This window comes from Pelodiscus sinensis, chromosome 3, assembly GCF_049634645.1.
Source record: "Pelodiscus sinensis isolate JC-2024 chromosome 3, ASM4963464v1, whole genome shotgun sequence".
NCBI classification, from domain to species: Eukaryota; Metazoa; Chordata; order Testudines; family Trionychidae; genus Pelodiscus; species Pelodiscus sinensis.
In genome coordinates this window covers 128,023,281-128,040,779 of record NC_134713.1, presented here as the reverse complement: position 1 = coordinate 128,040,779, position 17,499 = coordinate 128,023,281, and the positions used below count along the sequence as shown (strand labels likewise).

The 17,499-nt window shown below is 40.7% G+C and overlaps 1 protein-coding gene across 1 annotated transcript in view; it reads right to left on the bottom strand.

Moving 5' to 3' along the window:
- The window catches only part of RYR2 (ryanodine receptor 2), a 648,519-nt gene that overhangs the window by 210,569 nt on the left and 420,451 nt on the right, over positions 1-17,499 (bottom strand). Inside the window, exons 38-42 of the mRNA XM_075924816.1 lie at positions 16,166-16,967; positions 13,240-13,440; positions 12,120-12,225; positions 7,479-7,622; positions 4,201-4,474 (exon numbers count right to left, since the gene is read on the bottom strand). Coding sequence (XP_075780931.1) covers positions 4,201-4,474; positions 7,479-7,622; positions 12,120-12,225; positions 13,240-13,440; positions 16,166-16,967 — 1,527 coding nt within the window. The remainder of the gene's footprint in view (positions 1-4,200; positions 4,475-7,478; positions 7,623-12,119; positions 12,226-13,239; positions 13,441-16,165; positions 16,968-17,499) is intronic.

Sequence of the window (17,499 nt, the reverse complement as noted above, 5' to 3'; positions counted from 1 at the left end):
GACAACAGTATTGTTAATTGTCCTGATAATATTGTGAATTTTGTAAGATTTATTGTTTTTCTTTTAGCTCCTCGAGTTACATGAAAACCTCAGCTTTAGTTAAAACATGGTTGTGAAATATGAACACTAAATTCTCAAAAACCAGATGCATCAGCCACACTATAGTATCTCTGTAGGTAGCTGATAGTTGTGCCATTACTAGAGGTGCTTATGTCTATTAGCTGCTAATGACTAGCTGCCCCTCTTCCTGTTTCTCAGACAAGTCTTCACATCAAAGGTATGGAATCTATGCCAAGGAGGGTAAACACATGAAAGCTGTTCCTTCTATGTGCCACTCCAGAAACTACTCTGTATGCCATGAGCATACACCTGATAGAAAGAAGGGGCAAATCAAAACGTTCATGGAGGCCCCAGGCAGGTTGGTTTGGTTGTGTTCAAAGGTCTTAACTTGCTTACTCCTCTAAGTAGACATAAACTCCTGCATCTTCATACCACATCATTGCTTAGAGTTTTCCCTTTCACTGGGAACTGAGCAGTCCTCGAAGTGTCTTACATGTTCATGACTGGCCAGTGGTATAAAGGACAAAGACTCACAAGTTCATCACTATCGACTTGGGCTTGAATAAAGCTATTAATAGGTTAACCTACTACAAAGGCAATTTTTCCCTCCTTTGATATTCTCATTTACTCATCAAAAACTATGAATGGGACACATCCAGCCTAACTCAATTAGCTACATTAACACCGGTTCTACAATTGACAGGTTGTTTCCATTATGATGAAAAAAAAGTTTGTGCCTTTCAAATATGATTGAGCAATTCTCCCATTTATCCACTGGAGGAGAGGGACAGTTGACACTGCATTCCCCACAAGACCTGACACACACATGACAATGAAAACGAGGCTTGAGCAAAGATTTAAAATCGTCAGCCTTTTCATTAAGCCAAATATATTTAGCTGAGCTCTTAGATGGTCAAAAGCAATTTTACTGCCAGCTCTACTTCAAAGATACAGGATCGGCTAGAGACAACTGAAACATATTTGTATCTTTTTTATTGATGGGAAAATAATTAAAATTGAATTGGTTTCTTTGTGCCTTTTAAACATATAGTTATAATATATCTGCCTCAGATTTGAGATAGAATGTAACTGGTCACTGCACTTACAATAGTTGACACATTGCTTTCTTTTTAGAGAGCAGCTATTACGCACTCTGAAACTATTGGTAACAATTGCATAAGTTAGTTGCATAATCTATATCAATCTCAGAGAGGTTCTATGTGCATGTGCATACAGTTAACTGTTGAACTGTTAAGACAGTGTACTTTGCTTTTTTTGCCATGCGAATAGATTACTTAAGGGATATCTTAGCAGTGTGGGTGGATTTCAGAATGGACATAAGGCAGTGGTCACCAACCAGTAGATCAGGATCTACCAGTAGAACTTGGACTCTGACAGGTGATCCTGACGGGTTTGTCTGGGAGGCTCTCAAGTGCCAGCATTTCAGCTGCCCCTCACCACACTTCCCTGCTGCTCCTATCCAGAGACTCAGAGCTGCCCCTGGGAGCCTCCTGCTTGTTGTGCAGGATGAGGGAGATGGAGGCAGGGGGCAGAGGGCGCTGATGTCACTCTGTCTCCCTCTCCTGTATCCCATTTTCACAGAGTGAGGAGGGCAAGGCCTCCACAAATGGGTTGGGAAGGGCCTTGGAGAAGGGGCAGGGCAGGGTATTAGGGTTTGAGGTAGATCCTGGACTGACTTAAATACAAAAAGTGATCTTGTGCTTAATCCAGCAGCTACATAATGGGCTTAAATATGAGGATAAAACTTTTCTGAAGAGTTAAGAGAGTACTAGTATAGACTAGGATAGACACTTTTCAGAAGACAACTCAGACACAAAAATATAAAGAGTTCAAAGCTGCGCTGACTTCATTTGATCACCAAAGGCAGCCCTGTAAACCCTTGCAGGAGACTCCTCAAACAAAGGTAGATGGGAGAGTTGGAGCATAGAATGGTGCCTCCACAAAGTCTTGTTCAGAACCAGAACAACATATAGATACAAGAGAACTGCCAGGGTCAAATGGGCAGAAATGACACATACGATCACAGATAATGAGTGGAAGCATCCCCCAGTTCCAACCTTTCTTGAAACTTGATGTCTGCTTGAAGCTGATATGGGTACCTTGATCTGCAACTTTTATGTTATCTACAAGTTCCAGCACCTAGGCCTGAGGAGCATTCCTGGATCTATGCCACATTTTTCACTGATGACAGAGGGGACTAGATCTGAGGACTCCCTATGATTATTACGAGTACATATACAGGGAAGACATCAGAGTTTTTGTGGCTAACTTGGTAATTCAGATAATTTAAATAGGACTAATTACATTATAAAGGTTAAAATGAATATCTATAAAGGGCTATTTTATGAATAAAGAAATGCAAGCATAATTAACCCTAAATAGAATTACAAATTTCAGTGGAAGAAAATGTTCTACCTAGGACGGGCCCTGTGTAGGGAAATTCTAATTCAAGTAGACAGATGTTATCTCGTTAATTTAAAATCACTTTTGACCATACTTCTCTACTGATGGTCATTCTCTGGTGGGAATTTGACTTCTACTCATAAAACTGCACTGTAATAAAATAATACCACTAAATATAATGCTTGAAGCCACATAAAAAAAGGGAATATATAAGAGGCAAGTGGACCAGCACTTCCTGTGAGGCGCAGAGCATGTTCAGTTCATCACGTAGGATCAGAGTCAAGAGAAGTGGACAAAGCGTAGTTGCTACTGAAGGTTAGTATATTTCAATAGTTATCACCAGATACTTCTGTAGAACTAAAATGTTCCTGATGTGTCAAAGCAATGGTGCAAATTCATACATAAAAGTTGGGGTTATTTAACCAGGACTGAAAATACTTTGGGGGTTTAAACTCAACATGAGGGGGACATAAAAAGGGGGTCAGTTTCAGATATGCATTCTAGGCGTATGCTGCTAGGTACAAGATCTAATGGCTGGGTAGAAACTTTTCTTATTCTCCTGCCTAACTGATGCTCATTACAAACCATTCAGGGCTATGCTGCTTCAAGGGCGGTGTGGGGGGCGGGGTGGAGAGCACTGCTTCAAGCATCAATAAAAAATGAAATGGAAAATCCAATTTTTCTTCTTTTGGTGAATTCAGAAACATGGATTTGTGCTGGCAGATACAAGATTTATGAAATACACTGGTCTGAGTACAATCAGGAATCTCCTGGTAGCTGGTTCAAGCAACTACACAGCCCACTAATATCTCAAATAAATATAGTCTTCTTAAACTCAACTAGATGAACTCTCTGATTTCTTGACATTCATTTATAGCAGAGGTATTTCTATGTGCATGCAGCCTCTATCCAGTCAATGTATGGAAAAGGTCTAATGCTGATTCTAGAGTATCCTTTAAAGTAAAGTTATAGGCTGTGTCTACATTGGCAAGATTTAGCGCAAAAGCAGTCACTTTTGCACAAAATCTTGCCGCCTGTCTATTTGCGCAAGAACACTGACGTCCTACTGTATGAAATCAGTGCTTCTTGCACAAATACTCTTGATACTCCCACTCAGGGATAAGTCCTCTTGCGCAAGTGTTCTTGCGCAAGAGGCCAGTGTAAACAGGTAACATCAATTTCTTGCGTAAGAAAGCCCGATGGCTAAAATGGCCATCGGAGCTTTCTTGCACAAGAAAGCGTCTACACTGGCACGGATGCTTTTGCGCAAAAGCAAATCTTTTATGCAAAGGCACATGCCAGTATAGACGCTCTCTTACTCAAATACTCTAACGCAAAAACTCTTGCGTTTAGAGTATTTGCGCTAAATCTTGCCAGTCTAGACGTGGTCGGAGTGTTTCTAATATGACTGATATAATACAATAGGACAGTAAAGAACTTAACTGTAGCTTCTCCTTCCCATGAATTTTCCAAGAAGGTAAGATCTGATAGTGCAGTTTACTACTATTCAAAAGGCATCTTTGTTAACAATGCTTCAAATCCTTGATATTCAAATGACCAAATATCCTATCTGTCCCCAAACTTCCTTTTTAGCCTCCTTATTCCATACACAGACTTTAAATTTATAGTCAAACAATACGATTAACCAAACAGATAACAGGGCAAGCTGGAAATTAAAAGATGTCAATCAAATGATACTGTACTCCAGTGATTTACCCTAATCCACGAATCATAAGCTTCTCTTCCTCCTTGCCCATTCTGACACTGAGCAAGGAACGGATCTGGCCCAGAGATGCCAAGAGGTTGATTGTATCTTCCACTGATACACCATTTATGGTGTAGGTCTTTGGTAAGCTTCGAACCAGACCTCCGATACCATCATATTGGCGATGAAGCAATACAAACATGGCCCTCACTAACTCTGGATCCTCTATTACGGACTCCTGGGCCCAGCGTACCATGGTCTCTGAAATCAGTTGCTGAAGAGTAGCTAAAAAGAGAAAATACATGAAAAATTTTAAAAAATTCTCATTTTTAACAACAGATTCTCTGAATGTCTTATGCAGCATATTAAAATTAACACAATCTAAAAAACAATTTTTGTTTTCTTAACACACTGAGGTACAATGTAATATATTGTGTTGAGGGAAAAATACAACAGGGAAAACAAGTGGCAATATTTTGCTTCTAGAAGCTAGCTTTAAAATTACAGATATCACTTCCACATTTGACAATGCAATAACTGCTTGAGGTTATTCTGGATTCTCACTGGAGATCAACTGTACAGTAGCGGCCAGCTTTATTTCCAGGTCCTTTTTCAATGAGTTTTGAAAGCAAACCTCTGCGGTTTTATTATTTGCCATTATTTCTAACCAGAGCACACTGTTTGGTGCCTTGTGTGAAACAGACTTTTATTTATTTATAATCTTACCTCAAGCTTTTAAAGAGACAGTATGGAATAGTTCAATTTAGCACAATGTCAACACTACAGTATCATCCAGTAGAGACCCTTATCCTTTAAGAAAAAACTTGATCAATGGACAGGTCATTTCTTATATGATTTCAGTTTGGTTTCTAGTGAAAAGAGAAACCTACTACTGGCATCCTCATTGGCAGTCTCAGCAGAGAGGACAAAGACTGACCAGCAATATGGGTAGGTGCAGAATGTGAGATTAGTGACACACTGTAGGGTATGCAGAGTGTAACGGAGACTTTTGCAAAGCACTGGAAATGTTGGGGGTATGTTTACCATAATAAACATCTCTAATATTACAGAATATTGTAATCTTTGTGTAAAAAATGAAAGTGTTGATGAGGGTTATGTAGCTGATTAGGTAAAATGGGATAATACATTTATAAAGACAAGTGAGTATCAGTGAAAAAGCATTAACTGTGGTTCTTGAAGATGCATTGACCACATATACTCCATTATTGGTGTGCAGGACTCTGTCCAGCTGTGCTCACAGCCTGCCCTCAGTTCTTTCTCCAATACAGAATCCATATTTTTCTTCAGACTACAAAGTAGTGGGGAACTAGGGTGGGTCATGGAATATGTATGGACAATATATCTCAAAGATCAATATATACTATAAGGCAAGTAATTGTTTCTTTTTCTTCGAGTACCTGTCCATGCATGCAGCACTTTTAGTGACTCACAAGCAGTAATCTAGATTACCAGAGATGGGTGCTAGAAATCTACCTGAATTCTATCTGTAGGAGAGCTCCACCAAAATTAAAACCAGATCTTGACATTTCCACTATGCAGTTAAATGAGCTCTGAACCCCAACTGCCTACCTAACATACTTCTAATTCTAAAACATTTCTCAAGCTGCCACATCAGCTGTTTGCACTCATGTACAATGAGCCATCAGCCCCATTGATGGGTTTCTGTTTGCTAACTCACAGCACAGTCTGATACAAGTAAAAATCCAGTCTGAGAGTCTGTATGTTACCTTTCACCCTTTCCCATAAATTACAACAAATTGAGGGAATGCCTAATCAAAAGACATCACCTAACTGCACCTAAAGTGCAAGAATTAGCATTACCTTTGCTTCAATGTTGTTTTGGGAAAAATGCAGGGAGGTGTATAACTTGATTCACATATATAACTTGATTGACAAGAAACTTTCTTCAGTCAAAAAAAATGGGTAAAGTCTCAAGCACATCCTGTCTCTACGAAAAGCCTTATGTATCCGATATACCACAAAAATAATTCATTATCCTCCTTAAAACACCCATTTGTCATGAGACCTACAAAAAACTGAACACCTGGGCAACTGATGTGCTGTAACTGCTCCCTACCATGCTCCCTACCATGCCATTGCTATGGACAAACAAACAAAATTCAGGCAATCCTATAAGAAGTGTGAACTGTCCCCAAGGCACAGCTATGTGTGATGTAATATGAAATACTGAATATATTCAAGGGAGTTGAGTAACATATGACATAGAAAGCTATGTTTGAATTTTCCAATAATTTTTCAAGCACAATATTCCACGTACATAATTTCTTCACTCCATTTTAACAATATTTATACTTTAGATAATACAAATACACATTCAATAACATAATGGATGTATGTTTTGTGATGATTAATAGACTTGTGCAGACATGTCTAATAAAATTTCCGGAAGTTTGGTTTAGTTTCACAGATTATAGCAGTATGTCAACGTGGGACATCCAGCCTTCTGACCAAAAGATAAGCTAGAACTCGAGTGGCTTGATGAAAAGGAGGACACATGGTTACCTAAGGTGCTATGCTGCTGCTAAAGTTAAAAAACAAAACAAAAACAGAAAACAGTGATACAACTGACTGCCCACTAAAATCTAATGGAATCCCTTCATGCTGGAAGTTGAATTTGAGTTCCATGGATGTTACTTATTGTTATCTGAAGGAGTTGAGATTGTCAAAAATGGAACACTTTCAGCAAGTGACAAGTGACATGGAACATAACCACTTGAAACCCCCCCTGAAGTACAGAGGTATAACTTAGAAGTTTGAGTGAGCAACCTTTACTCATGTTGGTTAACTATTGCTCAAGCAAGAAGTCACATTGAAGTAATTGCAACTATCTATGTAAACAAGTGTTCCCCACTAAGAATTGCAGAACCAGGACCCTGTTAGGTTTCTTATCTTTCCTCCCTGAATTTTTACAGTGATTACACAATTCTTTATGCAGGCTAAATATTTTGTATAGGAGCAAACAAAAATTGCAACTGGAAAATGCACTAACTGCATGATATAAAAATAAGCTTGCAAAATTCATTATAATAAATATGCTGACAGAGCCCATTGGGAACCAATATTGGACATACTGAAAATCACAGTTAAGCCTGCTTTGAATCAGAGCCATAAGCTTAAAGATACACACAGATGTTTCCCTTCAAATCTAACTTCCTCTGACACACAACATATTCAGAGCTGCCAGAACTTTCCACTCCCTTTCCTTTCAGAGCGAGACTAAATTGGATTTTAATTTAATTTTGCTTACAGGGTTTCTTAGCATCATTATCAACAGGTTTCTCATTTTGTTTCTTCTTCAAATATGTGACTTTTTCTACTAGGTACATGAGGCGACCTCTAAAGGTTAAATCACTGTTTCCATCCAGGACTCCATCTTCATCGAGTTCAATTCCTGAAAGCAACAAGTATTAAACAATTACAAATTAAATTAAATCGATGCCAGCTCTGCTCAGTATTCAAATGTGTAAACATAAACAAATAACTATTGTTCTGCTCTGTTAGCTAAGTAGACTAGAAACATACACAAATATGATGCTGCCTCAAAAGTATTCCCACAATGTAAAGGTTAGAGTAGAGAGCTGGGAGTTGTGAATCTTATAGCCAAGGTCTGGTTCTGTCATTTATTTCATTATGTGACCGTGAGACAGCCTCTTAGTCAGTGTGCACCTTAGCATCCCCATCTGCAAAAAGAAAGCCTCAGGGGCTTGACTGAGATTTGTCAAATATTTGGGGATCCCCAGTGGAGAGTATTAGCATTGCTGTTAATTCATTTTGCAGGAAGTAGGTATGAGCAAGTAACTTTGTACTTTATATCATAGCACTTGTGACTTGCAACTCTGAGAAAAAACAAGGTGTAAAAATACAAAATATATTGATTTGACGCAAAATATACTTGGAAGATCAAAGTATTCACATGGTTTCATCTAAAATAATGTAACTGAAACCGAAGGTTTGGTCCAGGCCTATAGCCAATATTTGTATGTCATGACTATTTGAGTTCAAAGTAAAAGTGCCGTTTAGTATTTTTCAAATTTGAATGTATTCAACTTTTTTCACATTTACACCATGATTCTACATTATATCATCATTTTGCTTCCTACTTTATCATATTTAATGAAGAAATTGGGTTGTATTTAAAATGTATTTGCCTTTTTTCCCCCATTAATCCTGACATATATATGATCTATTATTCCCTTTACATTGCATTTCACCCGAAGGCAAAAGTTAATACAGGCAGTCCCTGGGTTACGTACAAGATAGGGACTGTAGGTTTGTTCTTAAGTTGAATCTGTATGTAAGTCGGAACTGGCGTCCAGATTCAGCCGCTGCTGAAACTGACCGCCAGTTCTGACTTACATACAGATTCAACTTAAGAACCCCAAGCGTCCCCAAGTCAGCTGCTGCTGAAACTGATCAGCGGCTGATTCCAGGAAGCCTGGGGCAGAGCAACTCTGCCTCGGGCTTCCTGTAGTCAGCGCTGGTCAGTTTCAGCAGCGGCTGACTTGGGGACGCCTGGGGCAGAGCAGCTGGGGTGCTGCTGGGTTGCTCCAGTAGCACCGCTCCTCGGCGCTACTGGACCAACCCACCAGAACCCCAGCTGTTCTGCCCCAGGAGTCCTGATTCAGCCACTGCTGAAACTGACCAGCAGCGGCTGAATCAGAACCTGGGGCAGAGCAGCTGGGGTGCTGCCGGGTTGGTCCAGTAGTGCCCAGAGCGGTGCTGCAGGACCAATCGGCAGCGCCCCAGCTGCTCTGCCCCAGGGTCCACAACAAAAGCCTGGTCTGCAGGGGGGGGCACACTAGCTGCGCCCCCCCCCCCAGCAGACCAGAGACACGGGGAGCAGAGCCGCAGTGGCAGCGGGGTGCCACGCCTCTGAGGCTTTGCTCTGGCAAAGTCTCAGAGGCGCGGGACCCCGCTGCGGCTGCAGTCCCGGTGCCCCTGGTCTGCTGAGGACCGTCTCCAGCAGACCAGGGGCACCGGGACTGAAGCCGCAACCGCAGCGGTGTCCCGCGCCTCTGAGACTTTGCCAGAGCAAAGCCTCAGAGGCGCGGCACCCCGCTGCCGCTGCGGCTCTGCTCCCCGTGTCCCTGGTCTGCTGGGGGGGCGGGGCGCAGCTAGTGTGTCGGATCCGCACTTACGAACGGGGCTTTCTTGCCCCGGAGGTCGAGGTGGCGGATTGCTACCTGCGAGCTCCGGGGCGAGAAAGCCCCGTTCGTAAGCTGCTCCCGGTGCCCCTGGTCTGCTGGGGACCGTCTCCAGGAGACCAGGAGCACCGGGACTGAAGCCGCAGCAGCAGCGGGTTCCCGCGCTTCTGAGGCTTTGCCAGAGCAAAGCCTCAGAAGTGCAGGAACCACCGCTGCTGCGGCTTCAGTCCCGGTGCCCCTGGTCTGCTGGAGACGGTCTCCAGCAGACCAGGGGCACCGGGAGCAGCTTACGAATGGGGCTCTCTCGCCCCGGAGCTTGCAGGTAGCAATCCGCCACCTCGACCTCCGGGGCGAGAAAGCCCCGTTCGTAAGTGCGGATCTGACATAAGTCGGATCCGCGTAAGTCGAAGACTGCCTGTAAATCGATAAGGCTGTGATTTAGTTATGGGTATTTTTACTATGACTTATACTATAAATATCCCTGCCTAATCATCTTCATTAGGGCTACTGCTCTAGGGAGTTTTGGGGGACTGCTGCTCAGGGGGCAGGGGATACCGGGCCAGCTCCACTGGCTACTGCTCAGTCTGTCCATAGGGCCAACCGTTCCTGTAGCCCCCAGAACCATCCACCAGCTGCTACTCTGGCTGTCCCTGGGACCAGCCAATCAGACCAAATTTTGGGTCTCTGAGGACAGATGCTGGGGGCTGTCAAGCCGTGGCCATTGCGTCTCTGGCTGTGGAGCCGCTCCAGTAGCAGCCAATATGGCTGTCCCTGGGGGCACCTGAGCAGCCTGGGTCAACCACAGCAACCACTACAGAAATCACGGAGATTGCAGAAAGTATTAAAATCTGTGACTTCTGCGACCTCTGTGACAGATTTGTAGCCCTAGTCATCGATAACATATTTTACACTGAATTATTAACTAGCTTGTATGGAAACTGCAGTCTGATTGATGGAAATGGCTTTAAATTTAAGTAATTAACAATAAAGTAATTGAATACTCCTGTCCAATTAGAGAACAGGAATATATAGCTACTGGTGCAAAAAATGCTAGTTTTGGATGTCTGAGTTGCTGAATATCAAAACAATGACTTCTTAACCAGTGCACAGCATACAAATTCCAAAATTATGACTGACTGACAGTAATTAGTAACCAAACACTTTGAACTGCATAATCTATTAGCTTGTTTTTGCAGTAGCTGTACCAAGGGAGCTTAAATCCATATACTCAGCCCTAAAATAATCCCTCTTTTCATTTGCTTCTGTACAGCTTTTGTTTTTGGAGCTTTTGTTTACCATTTTAAATTGGAATATTTAATATAAAGTATCATAATATCAACATGAGTCCTTAAATAATCTCTCCTGTTTAAGACCCAATCCTGGAAGGAAAGCAAGGCAAAAAATCAAAAGGGTTCTAGATAAATACAAAGGCCTTAGTTAGAGAGCCTCTTTCGAGAGAAGGGCCTGATCTAGAGAGAAAAAATAACTTGACTCCGCTCCAGCTTTCTCTGTGAAGTGGAGGGAGAATGTATATGTGGAGCAGTTAAACTTTGCTGGTTGTCAGCTAGTGGGCCTTTTCACAAATAGAGAAGCTAACATTTCCTGTTTTCTAAAAGGGCACGTCTACATGGCAATGCAAAACTCGAATTAAGCTACGCAACTTCAGCTACCTCAATTGCATAGCTTAAGTTGAAATAGCTTAATTCGGCTTTTGTCTACACAGCAGGAAGCCAGAGGAAGAACACTATTCCTTTAACTTCCCTTACTCCTCATAAAATGAGGGTTACAGGAGTCAGAATAAGAAGTCATCAAGCTTGCCATTATTTAGAAATAAAGGCTTGTAGTCTAGACGCGCACTATGTTATTTCAGAATAACGCCAGTTATTCCAAAATAATGCTGCTGTGTAGATGTACCCCAAAAGATTTATAGTTGGGACATAAATAATTTACGACAGAGAAGAGGTGATTATCCACAGCTTTGAAGCAAAATTTGAACAAAAGGAACAGGATCTGCAGTGTCCACAGGTTCTTGTTTAACATTTCTATTTTGGTGTGGGGTTGTTGTTTTTTTCATTTACTTTTTTTTCTTACAATTTCCAACATTTAGGCATCAGAGAGAAGGTTGCACCTAATGTAATTAATGTAACAAAAATATCTGGACTGAGTTTAAATACTATTTTTTTCCTGTCTGCCATCAACAAGACCACACATCCCCAAGTTTCTGTATATGAACTATTATGTCTTTCCATTTATACTTAAAAACAGGAACAGCTGAACTATAACCATCATCTATATTATTGTGGTTAATCAAACCACAGTTATTCTGATAGAGTGAAATTCACCTATTGGTAAATAAGAGTAGTTTATCTATGGTTTGAGAGGGAAAAGAAGAGCACCAGCTGCTATTTTAGCCCTAGATCTGGAATGAAAAGCTATAAAGCTTCCCATGGGAACTAGATTTTATTCACTAATCTCTAAGGAGTATCACACAAGTTCCATTTACATGGACCTCGTATGGGGGGAATGAAATTTCTCCATCAAACAAACTGTAATGTATTTTCTTGTATTTTGATCAGATGAGAGGGTGCACTTGTAATATAATGACTGATTACAATCCATACCTCCCTGTGTATTGTCTAGCCACCTGTTGCTGACATAATTTAATGTGTAGTTTGGTTTTGATAAAGTTATTGAATCTGGCTACTGCAAATTCAGAAACAAGAAAATTCAAAAACAGGATTTACCACAATGTGTCATTAAGTCTCCATGGAACTCCAAGAGTTGATCTCTAATTTCTTCAGAGCAAGGACAATCACTTTTATCATCCTTAAAATTCAGGAGCATGTTAATCTTAAAAAAAAAAAAAGAATACAAAAGACAGTTTAAAGATTGGGAACATCTTTTTGAACACTTTTCAGTAAGGTAGGCGGGAATACATATAGCTAAGGATGCCAGGAATCCAAATATTTACTTAGAAAATCATCAAAGTATCCACAAGGTTCATAGTTAATATGCAAATATTGAATTTCTTTTTGCTCATTATCTCCATAAATATGTACAGATAAAAAATTTGATGACTTTTATTATTATAGAAATTATTTAGCAAAACTGAAACACATGAATACCGGAAGAGCTGTAGTTACTGAATGAAAAAAAAGTCAGGCATTTATATAGAGTAGGTAAAAATAATAATAAATTAGCAACAATATGAAGTGGTGGCTATAGCAAAGGATAGGAATCAGGAGTCCTAGGTACTATTTCCAATTCTGCCACTAATTTACTTTATTACTTTGGTCAAGTCACTTGATCTAACTATCTAATTTCTCTTTGTTTAAAATAAGTTTAAAAGGGTATAGTAAGATTTAATGAGTGAATATAAAACATTCTGAAATCCTGAAATGTATACCTGTGCAATGTTTTTATTACTACAGAACCTGATTAGAGAACTAAATCTACTTTCCTAATATGGTATTGTACACATAAGACATAAGAGCATGGCACGGCTGTGTTCTAAAAACTTGTCTATGCTAGAAAATTACATAGCACTAGACAAGGTTAGCTAATACATATAAATGAACACAACATATTACTCAGTGTAGATAAGATTATCAAGTTTAACACAGCATCCAGCGATGTCACGTGTGATGTCATCTAGTATGAACCTTTGGGCTGACTGTACAATGTGAAACCTGACTGTCCTTGACCGCACTGAATATTGCAGATCATGTAAGTTTAGCAGATCAGCACAGAGAAGAGTAAGAACAGAATGAAAAATTTGAGTGTTAGAACACAGCACTCGGACTGAGCTGAGATCCTACATTTGCTGTCTGAAAAAAAAGAATAACTGCCCATTTTAAGTTGTACCTGCTCTTGAGGTGGAGACCGAAACTCTTTTGTTTTTCTGGCCGTCAGTGCAGCTGACATATTTAATGCCTGCATAACTTCATTATATCGGAATCGCTGATTCTCTTGAAGCTTAGCCACAAAATCATCAGAAAATGCTACAATGGCTTCTATTCGGTGACGTATCTGGCAGTTACAGAGGTACTGGAGTAGGTAACACATCTAAGAAAATACCAGAAAAAGGGCAACAAAGACTTTTAGACAATTTTTAAAAATATTCTTTACATATTCTGTTAACATACAACTGAGTGTGGATGCTGTAGATGTCAAACAATAAAGCAGAACCTGTTATCAGATGAATTGACAGTAATCTGTGGTATAGCCATGCTTGAGTTAGTATTAGGGCCTATAAATTACTGCTTGCCAGAGATCTATCTACCTCAGAAACATATCTAAGAACGTGGGAATTAGATGATAATATAGATGTAGACCTTGTCTATCCAGCACTTTAAAGCACTTTAAAGTTGATGTGTGACTATAATGCACTGGGCTGCTGTGCACTAACTAGCTGTTTGGGCCCTTGCTCTTAGTCTCTATGGGTATGTCTACACTACCACTCTAGTTCGAACTAGGGTGGTAATGTAGGCAACTGGAGTTGCAAATGAAGCCCGGGATTTGAATTTCCCGGGCTTCATTTGCATCTCGCCAGGCGCCGCCATTTTTAAATATCCGCTAGTGCGGACTCCGTGCCGCGCGGCTGGAAATTCAAATCCAGGGCTTCATTTGCAACTCCGGTTGCCTACATTACCACCCTAGTTCGAACTAGAGTGGTAGTGTAGACATACCTTATTTCCTGTGGGTCATCTTTTGCATCTGCACCAGAAAGCTGCAGAATGCTCTATTAAATTAGTACCTTTTTAGAAGCTGACTCTGAGCATATAACACAGCAGTTGCTAGGCTGATGGTTACTAATAATACCATTTTATTAGCAGTTTAATGCCACAGTAGACTACCAGAAAACAGCCTCATTATACCCAACCAACAATCATAGTGCAGCTCAAACTTACATTAAGACACATTTCTGGGGTTTTTTGTTTTTGTTTTTTGTACCTGATTAAATGTTTTAAATGCAAGTGAGAGCTCATGCCAACACTGCTGAAAATTCTGCTGTCTTTTTGTAACATTTCTTGCTCACAGCACAGAAGATTCAAAGAAAGAAGTTCACACACTATAACACAGAATCACAAGCAATCATCACAGTAAAGACTTATCCAATCACCCAGTGTATCCCCCAACACTACAGGATTATACCTTGCAATATTTTTTCCTGTGAGCTGTCATTTCTACATCTAAACTCTATTTTTAAATATCTTCATCACAGTACACCTCAGATTTACGAACACCTTAGGAATGGAGGTAACTTGTAACTCTGAAATGTTCATAATGTTGGACATAACCTTATCTTTGTGCTTTCAAAAGTTTATAATTGAACACTGACTTAATTCAGCTTTGTATCTTCATTATGCAAAAGAAAATTAATAACTGTGATGACATTGTGATGGTAAGTCACTTACATAGAAGTCATTGCTTCTCAGTGTATAAAACAATTCTTTATTCAGAAAATATTTCCTATCGAATCATGGGAGGTTGATGAAGGTAGGGCTGGGGGAGGCAAGCCCCCAGCTCCACCCCTTCCCCTCAGGTGCCACCCGTTCCCACCCCCATGGGGAGGTAAGGCAGTATGTCATGCAGGCTTCCACCACCACAGGGAGGAGAGATAAGTGGGAGGGTGCACACTCGCTCCAACCTCTCTTGCCCCAGGGCACCAGTGAGGGAGGAGGGTATGTGGCATGACCCCAGCTTGGGAGCACCAGGGGAGGGAGAAGGGTACACCACGAAGCCCAGCCTCTCCAGCCCCAGAGCATCGAGGGAGGGAAGAGGGTGACCACATGGCCCAAACTGTCCAGCCCCGGGGCATCATGGGAGGGAGGAGGGCCCACCACGCAGCCCAGTCGGGGAGCACAGGGGAGAGAGAAGGGTGCACCGTGCAGCCCCAGTCCTGGAGCACCAGGAGGGTAGGTAGGTACTGGAGGCAGCAACACTCCACCCCAGAATGCCTACAGTAGGTGTTGTGGGAGCAGAGTATGGGCAGAGCTATGCCTGGCAGTTTGGAAAGGAAAAGCCTTCCTCCACAGAGGCTACCAGATGCCCATGTATCAAATTACATTTTATTTATGTCAGATTTAGTTTGAAACAGGCCTCACAATGGTAACACACATAAACCTGTAGGGGAACACTTTAACCTCCCTGGACATTCAATAATGGATTTGAAAGTGGTCAACCTTCTACAAAAGAATTTCAAAAACTGGTTACAAAGGGAGACAGCTGACCTGGAATTCATTTGCAAATTCAGCACTTTCAATTGAGGATGGAATAAGGATCTCAACTAGTTAATGAATTACAAAGGCAATTTCCCCTCTCTGGATATTCACATCTCCATATCAAATGCTGTGAATGACCCATTTTTCCATCCTGACTTGATTAGCTTCATTAACACAAACCAATTCTGTAACTTCCAATTATTCTGATTAAGTGGGTTTTCTCCATGAAAGCATACACCCTAATAAATCTGCCAGTCTCTAAGTTGCCATACGACTCCTCATTGTTTTTGCGGATATAGACTAACATGGTTACCCCTCAGACTTTTCACCAAGGCCACTGTTATCAAATGGGTAAAAAAGGGGATAATGCAGAATAATTTCATTAATAGTGATTATATTTTTAAAACATAATGTTAAAAAGCATTAAACATGCATGTGTGCCTGCAAAAAAAGTGTGCTTTGCTTGAAATATGCAGCAAGGCTGCTGCATTTCCTGAAATATGTGAATGAAAGGAAGAATGAAGTATGAAATGTTTGAAAAACCCTTATAGTTTCACAATTATTACCTGCAATTTTACTGGTTCAGGAAGTTTCATTTGAAGAAGACCTTCCTTCAGCACTCGCCTCCCTTTGATTTCTTCCTCTCCTCCTTCTGGCTTTACCTCCTCTGTACTCAACTCCTTCTCTGGCACTTCATTCTTCTCCTCCTGGCTCATGGCTTCCTTGAAAACACTGGGCTCAATCAGCTGCAAGATGTGCTTCAGATCCCCATTATGAAAGACTCCCATGATTAGCAAGGTGTAAAAAAGCTTGATGAGAGGGACAAAGAGAAACTCTGTAGTACCCCCTACAGGATCTCGGACATGGAGGTTACCTTCCTGAACAGCCTCAGTTAGCATCTCTATAGTTTTGGCCTTTAAGATATCCAGAGGAAATTCAGGGCTAAACTGATAGCACTCACTGCTAATGCTTACAAAGCTGGGAGAGGAGAACTGGATTCTAGGTCGCAGTGAGGTACTGAGACCTATGCCAGGGAGGCCATGTTTTTTGTTCTCATCAGGGAAAAGAGTAATGCTCTTTGTCTCATCCGTCATTGGAACAATAAATTCACTATTCATCATTAACCTGGCAGTGGCGTAAGTGCTGAGGTGGATGTCAATGAGTAAGTCATAGTAGCCTGTGCGCAGTAAGCCTGGCATGTACTTGTTCTCAATGGCATAGAGAAGCTGAGATTCATCCACATGGCTACACATAGCGTGTGCCACCCGGTTGTTTCCTAGAGCACAAACGGCTGAATACAATCGGAGGGTATGATAGTGAAATTTCAGCAATTCTTCTTGTTCTGTCAATTCTAAAATATCTACAGACCTGTAGAGCAGAAGGAAAACACAGAAAGTTCTATATCAGTGCACTAACTAGGAACATAGGATTGAAAAGGCAAAAAAGTTATTCAAACATTCTTAGGTTGTGCAACATGGACATATTAGCCTATGCTCTGGACATGGAATTTTTGACTTCCTGACTTTCAGGTATTTAATTTTGCAATTTTATAGACAAACTGTTGGCTTACAAATCATGAGCCAAACCCTGAAGTCCTTTAGACTGAATAAAAACTATCATTTCAAAAATTCCAATAGTGTTCAAGTGGGAGCAATATCAGACTGATTTATTTATAACAAATGTATTTAAGCCAAATTTGGATATAGATTAGAGAAAAAAATTAGGTATTTGAGAACATAAAGACTTAACATTCATATTTTATTTTCACTATTAATGCTACTATTTTACTTTCTATTTCAGGTTGGACAATGAAAATGGACTAGTCACTTTCACTTTTGGTCTCTCATCATTATTGTAATTTTCTAAGCAATTATCTTTCACATTCTTATACATAGCACAA